This window comes from Lutjanus erythropterus, chromosome 9 (assembly GCF_056507025.1).
Source record: "Lutjanus erythropterus isolate fLutEry1 chromosome 9, fLutEry1.hap2, whole genome shotgun sequence".
Taxonomy (NCBI): Eukaryota; Metazoa; Chordata; class Actinopteri; order Lutjaniformes; family Lutjanidae; genus Lutjanus; species Lutjanus erythropterus.
The window spans coordinates 2,755,420-2,768,038 of NC_139325.1; the positions used below are offsets into that span (position 1 = coordinate 2,755,420).

At 41.2% G+C, this 12,619-nt stretch overlaps 1 protein-coding gene across 6 annotated transcripts in view; it reads right to left on the reverse strand.

The window, feature by feature from the left end:
- Window positions 1–12,619, reverse strand: part of vps13b (vacuolar protein sorting 13 homolog B) — a 396,480-nt gene that overhangs the window by 67,945 nt on the left and 315,916 nt on the right. For all 6 annotated transcript variants that reach the window (XM_084725927.1, XM_084725925.1, XM_084725926.1 and 3 more), the window contains 4 exons: window positions 5,682–5,878; window positions 3,755–3,936; window positions 1,831–2,051; window positions 1,583–1,714 (listed from right to left, as the gene is read on the reverse strand). In XM_084725927.1, coding sequence (XP_084582053.1) covers window positions 1,583–1,714; window positions 1,831–2,051; window positions 3,755–3,936; window positions 5,682–5,878 — 732 coding nt within the window. The remainder of the gene's footprint in view (window positions 1–1,582; window positions 1,715–1,830; window positions 2,052–3,754; window positions 3,937–5,681; window positions 5,879–12,619) is intronic.

A 12,619-nucleotide genomic window follows, 5' to 3' on the forward strand; every position in this document is an offset into this window, starting at 1 on the left:
AATTTTAGGCCTACTTGATAGTTAATCATGATTTTAAAAGTAGCAGAGTAGATTACATACTATATAAATACTTAAGTAAGAGTAAAATTATAGACTTACAGACATACTTTGTTACTTAAACCCCTGCTTAAAACAGAAGTAGCATATTCTGTAAGTATTTGTATGTGTGAGCACCGTACGCCTCTATTCATGATACTGGACAAAGCTATCACTCAAAAAACCAAAAATGTCACCCAATCATCAGTATCAGAAGAGCCTTGGCTAAGAGCACACAACCAACTAATAACCTAACTAATCATGCTTGGCATGTTGGGTAAAGCCCACCATGGATACCAACATGTCCAAAACACTCCAGTAAAGCTGCAGTATGACCATTCATTCCAACACCACCAACGCTCTAAAGTCTTATTTATGGCTAATTTAACCAGCAGAAATAGGGAACATTCTGTAGCATGCGCTACATGATGCAATGATGAAGCCAAGGGTCAATTATGACCCATCGTCCAACACAGTCGGTTAAGAGCTTTTGATGAGTCAGTGATGCCACTGGGTGAAAACAAAGGTATTAAACCGCTAGCCAGAACCATCATTTTATAGTAGATTTTCTATACAGCTTGTTTAATTTTATTTTCCACAGGTAAAAGAGCACAGCTGTTCCTAGAAAAACACAAGCTATTATTTCTCTCACCTGGCAGTGAGAGTCTGTGTGCATGTAAAACCATGAGAGTACCTCACATCTCCAGAGGCCAGTATATGAGTCAGCACAGCCACAGCTGAGCCGAGCAGAGCCATGATAGGGCATACAGCACAAAGCCAGAGAGGCCAGGGTGTGTGTGATTCTGTGTGTGTGTGTGTGTGTATGTGTGTGTGTGTGTGTGTGTAGTAGACAAGTGGGTGGAGGACTACGGCCAGATGAAGTCTTGGCAGGTGTCACCACTCAAGTTTTACCGTGTTTTCATGGGCATCACTTCACACACAAATATCCTGGCTACCAGAGGCAGTGCTGAGAGCTGAGAACTGAGAGATGACGAGGACCATAGGACTGGAAGCCCAAAAGCAGACACACTGTAGCCTCTTAGTCAGAGTTTACAGCAAACTGAGAGGCAGTTCCATCCTGCAAATTTTATTACCACTGGCATACAACCCAAACCATTCTCATGAAATCCACTTTGTTGTGAGTTTGTTTAGCTGATACTCCATCTGGGACAAAAGACCATCTTTCAGCATACTCTCTAAACGTATATACATTTTCTACAGATTTCCCCTGTTACCTTAAATGTCTGAATGTATCCCACTATTTTTTAATATACAAGAGTGAACAAGTTATCTTCAAATACTGCCACCTAAGACACCACTGAGATCACTGATTACATTTGTTACGTCAAAGGCACTTCCTCACGCAGCAGTGAAAAGCTGCTTGGAGACTGTTTGAACATTTTCACATATGAAATCAACTACTTTGCTTCTGACATTAGTTGTAAGTGGGGAACTTAAAAAAAAAATTATGGCCATCTCAGCCTTATTGTATTCTAGAGAGCAAAATAAAGTGTGCTGCAGTTCCTAGAGCCTAACTCTTTGATACCTGTTGCCAGCTGTGCAGGGCAGTGTCCACAGTGTGAATGGCATACTGGCTGATATTGAGGAACACCGGGTCCACAAACACATTCACATCCAGCGTGGTGTTCTGGGGGCAGGAGGTGGCTGCAGCCTGACCCTGAAACGCACAGGGAATAAAATTCTAAATGAAGTTGATTTTCCATTTCCAGATCAATGCTTTGAATCAAAAGATCCATAAAATAAATAAAACCCATATGAATATCTGAGCTCTACCTGTAGTACACAAGGCTGCAGGAGCTGAAGGTGTGTTAGGTTTCGGTACTCCAGCAACTTGCAGTCTAGCTGTGTGGAAAAGCTGAACTCCTGACATTGACGTGGTCCATTGCTCCACTGACGCAGGAAGACCCGTGGCTCCCGAGCACCAATCACCATGAACTCCTGCTCCTGAGGTAACTTCCTGTCTGGCAGGAAGGGACGAAGTTGTTGAGCTGGAACTGGAGGAGTAAAACACAACATCTGCATTTAGAGACTGGACTTTGAGGCATAGTTAATCAAAATACCACATAACTATCACCATTCCTGTACCAGTTTACAATAAATCTACCCTCATAAATTGTGTAACGGTTCATAACTAGGTTATTAATTAGACTGTAAAGACTTTATTAACATTAACATTATAAACAATGTCAGCTCAGTCTTTGGTGAGATCTAGTTACTGCTTACTATTAATTAAACTAACATTTATAACTGGCAAATGGTATTCTTACTGTAAAGTGCAAAACCTTTATGCTGACAGTGTCAAGGTAAACAACATTGCCAAAGCCTTAGTGTTAATCTGATATGCAAAATGAAACTTTTTGACTACTTGGTGGATAAATGCTATCAAACAAAAACAAACAAATATGCAAAGAACAATACATGCTGGGTGATAGAGGAGACAAAGCAATGAGAGTAATGAGATCTGAGATTTAACAGTTCAGATAAATGTGGACCCACCATTTGGCAAGCAACATGTCATTGATTCGCTTTTTATCTAATGTGTTGTAACAGCTTATTAATAATTAAGTGTTTACAATCTAATTAATAACCTGATTATGAACTCAATAAATTATTTATAAGGTTAGTCTTACTGTAAAGTGGTACCTAGGTATGAATAATAAAAAAAAATTAAGTACATAGTTCCAAAAACATTAGTCAAATCAATAGGGATGCATAGTATGGATTTTTTTTCAGTGGATACAATGACAGATAATTACCTGCTTCTCATGACCCTTACAAATAAGATAAACAATAATGTCACATTTTTGTATTTTACTCTAAAAGATAAAAGTTGATCTGCAGACTAAGCGTGCATTCCAGTCAAAGTTGGAGAACAGAATTTCCAAGTTGAAATTTCCAATTTCTGACCTTGAATTTTTCCAGGTGCACAAAGCCAAAAGTAAGCAAAAAACACGGCTGACCGTGACAAACGGAGTCTCTTTGGCAAGTGTACGTACAGTTGAACCCTCAGTAGTACATAAACAACACAGAGGAGGATAAACTACTATGTGCAAGGTAACAGACGCTATTAAACATTTTATTTTATGGCACCTTAAAACATTCCTGACATATTCTGACATCACTTTACATGCACAGCAGGTTTTGCTATATGATAGTATGCATTAATTTAGGCTCACATAGGTGCTGCCATTGCTGTGTGATGTCAGACAACTGCTTCTTCATGAAGTCGCGTTCACAAGTAGGAACTCTAATTTTGAGTAGCATTCAATTGTACTTTTTCTAGAAAGAGGCTGGAAATTTTTGAGTTCTGAGCTGTCTGGAAGGCAGCATAAGCAAACTTACCTTCTTCTTTGTGTTAATTTGAGGATCGCAACTTTAAAGGTGAATACACCTACTTTATAGGCATGTGTAGATGCTGCACTTAAGTCAATGAATGAAATTTGGCTTTGTACTATCGGCTGCATTTATTGGCTATAATTTCATTAGGGGAATAATAGCTAATAATAAAATCTTCACATTTTCTGGATGATAATTTATAATCAAATAAAAAACTATAATAGATCATTATAGATTTGCAGTTTCAAGCTTCAACCTTTTTCTCCACAAATTAAGGACATGACATCACTTATTCTAACAGCTACCTAATAATGCCTCCTGATAAACAGGATCATTTGTGACAGTGTATTCTGTATCCTACCTGTGCCCAGCTGTTCCAGGTGGTGGCAGAGGTGAATGTCCAGCTGTGCTAGTTGTAGGGACACGCCCAGGGAAGGGACAAACCAGGGTGCAAAGCAGGAGTCCACACGGGTGCAGGCTGCCAACGCCATCGGAGATACCAACTGATCGCAGGGCAGCTGGGACCCACACTCACTGTCTGAACTAAAGGGATAGAGGAGATACAGCCAGTTATGTATAGATTGAGTGGTATTTCTGACTGTGAAAAGAAAAACACTCAAAGAATTAAAGAAAATGTAAGAAGTATTACTGAAGGCACTCTGTGGAAATGAAATAATTGCATATGGAAATAATAATGAAGAGAAAATAGGAATATATGACTGTGATTCACTATTTGACAGCTTTAAGGGAAAAACTAGCAAACAGTTATTGATTTTCTATAAAACTTTGTTTTGTAATATCAAAGGCATAGGCGCAGCTGTGTAATAACAGCCAGAACAATTCTACTCACTAATTAAAATAGTCTGATTCTTATTTGCAGCTGAATGCTTTTGTCTCTTGCCCAGTGAGTCAAACACTGTGTGACATCCTTGTCAGAAATCTACAGTGAAACTAACGCTACAATTCTTCAGACAAAAAGGAATGAAAAGAGACAACAATGTGGACAGGGCCTCCTCGCTGTCCGAGCCTGTGAGTTTAGGTACATTATTACTGCCGCAGTTTCCAGCAGAACCTCTCCATGGACATTAATTGCATGTCATGGTTGATGATGTTGAATGGAAGGTAATTGAAGTGAATGACCATTTGCTCTGTAATTTGCTGCTACCATGATCCACCATAAAAACTCCAGCAGGAAACGCTCAAGACCTGAAAAACGCTGGTGCAGCAGAGTGCTCCTTAAAAAGATAAGCATCATATGTTGACAATTTTCATTACTTCCAGTTGGCAGGGCAGCCAAGTTATTTTTCTGGTGGAAACTAAAGTAAGGCAGATGAAACGAGCGAGTAAGGAAAGGGGAATCAATTTTGATCAAAAAAGACAAATAATTTAAACATAAAGGAAATGTAGTGTTTGGAGTATGATTATAATGAAACACAGATGTATATTTTGCTTTACACTGTATCTGGTACTGTAGAGTTTTTTCTCTGTTTCTTCTCTTACATGTTTTCTTATTCCTCCCTTTCTGGTCCTCTGGAGCTCTCTAAGCCACACAGAATGTGGGCTTGGCAGTTCTCTTCTACTAAAAGTTCCCTAAATCCCGAGAGGAAGTAAAAAGGGGGGAGAATAAGGAAAAAAAAAGTAAATTAAGATGAGGAAAGAATGAGAAAAAGACAGAAAGAAATGAAAAATGGGTGAAGAACAGTACGTAACAGGATGTTGGGAGAGACATGAGAGAGAGGAAGCAGTGGTAGTGAGGAGAATGGAGTAAAAGCATGCTCTTTGAGGTGTTACAGCGCTTGGCAGGCCCGGTCCAACCCATCCCATCCCAACTCAACCCAGCCCAACCCAGGCCAGGCCAGGCCTAAGATCTTAGGAGCCAACCCAAAGGGGGCTTTACTCCTCTTGCTTCCCGTGAGCTTCCCCTCGATTAGATACACTCAAGGTAAGCAGGAAGGAATCCGGATGGGCCCTGACAGGCACTTGGTGTGCTGGGAAATCTCATTAGGCCGATCTGAACGCCTTCCAAGCCCGCTCCCTGCTCCTGCACACCAGATGTGGGGCGAGGGACACATTGCTAGCTCTTTGTGCTCAGCGGCCTGGGTGCGCTCTCTCCCTGCTTTTCCTCACACTGGACGGCACACGTACTGAAGATCCACAAGCGTATTTGTGTGTAGGCATACACACGCTCTATTACAAACAGGCACTCATGCAATACACAGAGGTACTTATGCGCAGAGAGTACCAGAACAAAAATAAAACATAATACAAAATATAGAATTTTCCCTCACCTCTGCTCATCTCCTCCCTCTCCGTTGTTATTGAGTACTATCCGCCACAGGTCTGAAGCCACCAGCTCCTTCTGCTGGTCGGTCAGGCTGAGGCTGGGCAGCTGCAGCTGGCAGGCACTGCTCTCTGAAAGGCTGAACTCCCGGTATGGAACAAAGGCCTGCTGGAGCTCGTCCCAGTACTCCAGGCTGCATGGTACCTGAAAGGAGAGAGACAGTAAAATTACATATGTAACTCCCAAATATGTATTTTATTTAGGTTTTTATGCACCCTCTCTCTGTGTCTTAGGGCCGGCATCACAATAATTGCTGCAAAGTAATAAGCCCCAAAAAACTGTAATATTTGACACAATATCACAAATTGCACCTGTAAGGTTAAAAACACAATCTGAAAGTTCTGCTGCTAGGGTTCTCTCTCTTATTAAAACAATAATAAAACATGTAATTTGATGACGATGTCAAGTAGCATGGGACCTGTTCCATTCACTTTTAAACAACCATCATTGATGATGAGAATCTATCTTCCTGGAAGTTATAGCAACCATTAACTTGAATAAATGTCTCATTTCTCTGCGTTTGGCCATTGTTAGAAACGTAGGATAATTTATGTACATAATGTGACAACATTTTTAATGCAGGTCTACCTTTTTAGAAATTTTAATAGGGCTAATTTAGGGCTAAACAGAAGGAAAATAAAAGTCTAAAAGGAGGTTTATGGACGTTTATTGCAGTGCGGCTTTTTTTTTTATTATTAGCAGTGTAAATACCGCAGTAATGACCGACAATGTCAAAGGAGATAACACCTCACCCCTCACAAACCTTCTTCTCCCTAATACATAGTCAGTTTGCTCCTGAACAAGGTACAAACCAGTCAATAATGGTTAAATCCCAGTATTTACTTGGATGAAGTCATATGAGCACACAAAGGCCTTGCACCATAATTTCCTCCATTCAACCAGCTGACAACCAACTAAAAGTGATCACAGATATTTGTTTTTTTCTCCTGTAGAGCTCAGAGGAAATAAGAAAGAATGGCTCTCTTGGATATTTTTTGAGGACCAGAAGACACTGTATAAGCAACGTGCTTCTTCACATCCCTTTGGGTTGCCTTATACGGTTACATTGAGCTCCGCAACAACTGAAACTAATTTTCTATTGAAACACTAACTCAAATAGTTACTGCTGCTGTTACTACTCATCAGCAACATGTCAGAGGATGTCTTCATGTATGTTTTTTCCTGTAGAAATTGAACTGTTTTCTACCAATGGATCAGATATTCATTTCCTAAGGTGCTGGCTTTCTTCCATCAGATGACAGCAGTGTTTTTATATCCCCCACTTAGTCTCCTGTACAGAGACACCAGTGGTGTCTTACTATAGTATCCCTCAGTTGTTCATCATCGCATTAACTTGAGGCTCCAGTCCAAACAAACAGACTATTGTAGCCCCCTCAGTGTAACCCTGATTACTCATCACCAGTAGAATTACTGTAAGGCTTTGTTATTGCACAACAGGTACTACTTCAACCCTGTGGATCCCCCAGTTACACATAAAGTATTAAGCAACTGCAGTGGTCTGCTAATCATCAAGCATTGATATGTTATTGACCCATTCAAGTAAAGGGGAACCCCTCAAAGGAACAAGTGATATTTTTATGTTGCAATACGACCTTACATTTTACTCACTTCACACAAACCAATCTTTAATTTCTTGTCTAGTCAGAAAAAAACCCCACAACATTTTGACCGAAGACCACCAATGCAGCAAGACGACAACTCATCTCCATAACAACACGGCATGACCACAGCATAACTAAACACCAGGCGACTGTGCACTACAAGGTAGCCATTAGCATTGAAGTCCTGGAGCTGTTTCTCAGACTGAATAACAATCAGGTTATGTGAGGGTTCTCACATTATGTGATGACTGGTAGGCCTCCATTCATTCCTCTCACATTGTGCCAAAATTAGCATAAATGTGTCTGGTGCTCCTGTGTGAACTAAACCAGGTTCTCAAGTTCCCTCGACCACCTGCACAACTCGCACATTGATGGATCAGTGATGGCAGGGAGCTCTTAGCAGTACACCTGAAGGATGCCAGGCAGTAAATCATGACTGTGTGTGTGTCGCTGCATGTGTGTGTGTGTGTGTGTGTGTGTGTGTCTGGGTGAACGAGTACATTTGCCTGTGCACATGTGTCTGTGACAATCCAATTGTTTACCGGAGGTACAAAGCTCCCTGGACAATTACCAAACTCATGGAGCTGTCAACAAGTGGGTATGTGTGTGTGTGAAAAGCTTTGCGTTCACAAAATGTGTGTGTGCGTGTCTGTGTGCTCATGTGTGTGGAGCTGTACTGTTAGGGAAGAATGCATGAGGTAACCGTGGCTTACATCATGTATAAAATGCCACACAGGTCTTCCTGGAATCAACTTTTCATAATTGTACCTGACAGAGTGGCGCACCCACAACCCCAGCACTGAGCCACCGGAGCGGAAACTCACTGAATCTCCACAGAGAGTTCCCAGAACGGCACTGCTAAAACACTGAGGGTGTTTTTTTTTCTTTCACCTGTGATATTCTATACACATGACGGCATACAGAAATGAATATGTGAGGTACATATATGGTACAGTTGAATACATTTGCATGGTTGAATTTGCTTCATGTTCCACGGCCTGAGTAGAGATGAAATTGATAACCGGTTCATAAAATGTTGGAAAAAGAAAGAAAAAGGTGAAATAAAATTTTCGCTGTGTTGAATTCAACGTCTGGCGCTGACTTCAGGGAGGAGGTGGAGGCACCTGTGTATATGTCAAATGGATTGTGTATATGTGTGTATATATGTTCAAGAAAAAGACTATGTATAATTGTACGTATGAAAGACAATATGCCTGTATACATATGTGTATACACAGGTGTGCGTATGTACGTGAGTGCATGATACAGTCTGGGCAGTGTCAATTTCCGCTGCCTGATTGTGTGTGTACCTTATCTGATAAACAACATGGAACCCTGAATAACTGACATTCCCTTGGCTGGATGGGTCCAATCTGTATTTTCTTCGAGCACTCCACAAAGTGGGCCTGGCAGCTAGAACTCAGGGCAAATTATCAGAACCAAGGGTTATCTTAAATGTTATCTTAATTTTTCAGTCAAGGTTTCATTTTGGAGGTGGTTCAAATGCCTGGAAAGCTGAGTCGAGGACTTTTCAATTAGTTTAAATATTCAAAACTATTTACAAATATATTCAAATCCGGGACTGTTGGCAGCAATGTGTATATACAGATCTGATTTCCATCCCTGTCACCAACCCCTCTTTCTGCCAAACCGCAAACTACTATTCTGCATGGATTTACTTTTCTGGGACTGATTGACCAATCACAGCCCCTCAAATGGTTAACTAAAGGCAGGCAAGCAAACTAAAGCAAATACATGGCATACAGCAATGATTTCAATTTCCATGATCAGCCCAGGTGTGATCACTGCTAAAGTTTAAAAAATGTCTCTGCAAGTGAAGACTCCCTTAGCGCCCTCTGAGGCTGCGGCTGCTGACATCCACAGCCTTGTCTGCCATTACTTTTATTAACAATATCAACACTGCTATTAGGTCTTCTGTTATTTCACTGATGCCTATATGTCTAAAAATTCCACTGCTAGCTACCTCTTATCAGCCAGCAGACAAATTGAATTGACATCGGCTTGAGCAAATGTTTACTCAGGAGATGTAATGAAAATTGTTCTGAAAATGACTCCTGCTATGCTGTCTCAGGTGGGCTAATATACGCTAACATTAATCAGTGTGGAAAATCAGGAATAAGCTCATGCTGAGATCTTCACGCTTAACTTTTTTTTTGTTTTTCCTCTGTAATGCCAAACTTTTATAAAGGGGAACTGGAGTTTTGGTGCATGAGGTGTAAAAACTCCAGATCAAATTAACCACATGGACAGTCTTTTGTTTTTATAGTGCATTAGCTGTGACTAATGCAGGTCTGCTTGAGCGCTGTCCCACTAAAATAATAGTTACTTTGGCTTAAATACACTCTCGCTCTTTCTGGTTGCTTTCTGTGTTGCTCTGAAGTGAAATATCCCACTGACTCCCCGCTGATTCTAACTCCCTGCAAAGGTTGCATATTTGCATTACTTGAGGAAAAGTGCATCGATAAAAATGGGTGTGTCACAAATGTGAAGCTGATGGTGGACCTGTATTTTCTCATAATAACAACAATGACAGAAACAACAGCTGCAGCAGTGGTTATGGCTGAAGGTTGGCAGTTCATCTCAGGCCACAGAGACTTTATGATATCGGTCGCAGGCCAGCGAGGCCGTGATGGCAGCGCAGAGCCCTGCTGGTACATGAAAGGCTATCCCACAGTGCCATGCACGAAAGCAACAGCAGGGAGGCAGATGGTGTGATGTTTGTCTGAAACAGAATGATTTGGGCAACTGCCCAAACATTGAGCCGATGATCAAATGTTACACATTTGCATACTGAGAAAAGCAAGCATCGCTATGAGAACAGAATGTTTGACAACTGTATATCTGTATGCTGAAGCTGAACCCAAGTTGTTGCTCTCTACTTAAACAGAACTGGATCTCCTCCTGCTGCTGCTGCTCCCCTGATCTAAGGGTCACGCTGAATCATAGCTCCTGTGTTTACTCCCTGTTTCTCAGGCTTCAGAACCCCATAGAGAGGCAAAAGGAGGGGAAGACGAACGAGAGGGATGGAAAAAAAGCTGTAAGGACACCTGCTTATGATTCAGAGAACTGGACCACATGGCGGCAAGAAGGTGAGAATGAGTCACCTTCCTCTTTCCTTCTGTCCCTTCATCACTTGGGCCCTCTACAGGTGGGAGCTTGTGGATCTGCCCCCCCCCCCCATCACTTTGACACGGCTCCCCTTCTACTGTATGTAAAAACAGCGCAGAAAGCAATTTGACTTTGAGTAATGGAAGGAGGTTTGAATTCCCCCTCCGAGATACTGGAACCAGTTGGGAAACCACAACTATTTAAATGCAGGAAATCTTGATTTTATAAAATGTTAATATGATCTGCTCTGGGGACAAGCAAGCAGAATGGCTCAGAGAAAGACACCCCCTACCCCTCCAACCCCACCTTCATGTATTCAGCGGAGTGGATGGTGGGGGGGTGGGGGGGGGGGGGGGACAAAAAGAGGGAGAAGAAAAAGAAGGAACAAATGGAAAAGATCCACTTTTATTTTATACGCCTCACGCAATCAATCAATTTTCACCCTCCACCTGCAGGTAAAATGCCCCAAATTGGGGAAAAAACATTACTGTCTAAATGATGGAGAGGGATGACAAGACAACTCAATGCTAAATATCAGTCTCTCTCTTTTCTCTTAATTTCTTTCTCTTTCCCTATGCCTCTCACTTTCCATTTCTCAAAATCTATCAACCTCCATCTCCGTGTGGCCACATGGTAATTTTAGAGGCCTGAGAAATTATGACTGCCTTCTTTTTCTTTCCTGCTTTCTCTCTGCACAGTCTAAATGTAAAGTAAATGAAATTCCTTTGGAACAGAAACTCAGCCATTACTGTTTTTTGGATTTTTTATGGCTGCATTTCCGCTCTCTGTAGCTGGACTTTCTTTCTGGTCTTTGGAGAAATAAAAAAATGAATAGATTGAGACTTTTGAAGTTCTGCAGCAGGGAAAGCATAACCATTGTCTTTGCCAGAGGCTGAAATCAATTAAATCTGGGATCACAATGACTTTGGCTGATGACCAAGAGGTCCGGTTAAAATACCCCCACGAACCAAACCCCTTGCCTAACACACAACTGGTGTAATGCTACATGAGAGTTCAGGCAAAAAAATGAGGTAAAAAGACCGTGTAACATATCAGTAAACGGATCCAGTGACTTATAATTACTTTAGAATCAAAGTCCACGATACATGATACTGTTTTCAGCTGTGTTGACAAAATGCATCAGAGTAGCTTTCAACAATGAAATTAAAACAGTTTAACACACAGTATACATACACTTTGCAACTGATGTTTCTCATTAATGTTACCAACTATACCTTTGTTAACACACCCACTACTATAGTGGTACAAGTGTTACAAACATGTGTGCTGCAGGGCTGGACCACAGCATTTATATGGAAGTCACAGAAACACAAGCAGCAGAATTAGGAGACTCACTCCTGACCTTTGACTCATTTATGGTTGATACACTGGTTTCTATAAGTGCAAGTGGCATTTCTCCTTTAAACAGATGCTAACTAATTCTGCACTGTTAACTGTTAAGACAATTCTCTAAGCTGTCAATAACAATGGCTCCCATTTAAATACTTAGCTTTTATTACTTCTCTCTACTGGCAGGCAGATTATCTGACCCAAATGCATCTTATGAAGTGGTTGCAGTAATAGTTGGGTGCTCAGAGCCTCCTCTTTTCACCACTTCCCCTGTGGAAGTCTCATCACCTGATTCCTTTTAACAGACTTGTCAGAAGAGACAGGACCGTGCCAGATGACATGAGGAGCAGAGCAGAAGATGTGGAAACCACATGTTCATCAACGGCTGGGTCCACATCTCGTGCTGTGTATTACACAGTCTCACACACACACACACACACACACACACACACACACACACACACACACACACACACACACACACACACAAACATGTCCGCAGTCACAGGCAACCATATTTATCAGAGCCCGACCGATATTGGAATTCTGGGGACAATACTGATATCATAGAATAAAAAATTTTGATATTGATATAACCATCTGTCAGTCCATTAACTTCAGGGCTTGACATTAAGGCTTGTCTGCTTGTCCAGGACAATTGTTTTTTTTGTAGACAAATAGAAGAAAAAGTGCCCCAAAGGACAAGATAAATCAAAGTATTTATATCATTATATCATGTTTTTATGTTTTTTTTTTCATGCAACAGTGTTCTTACCCACATTTT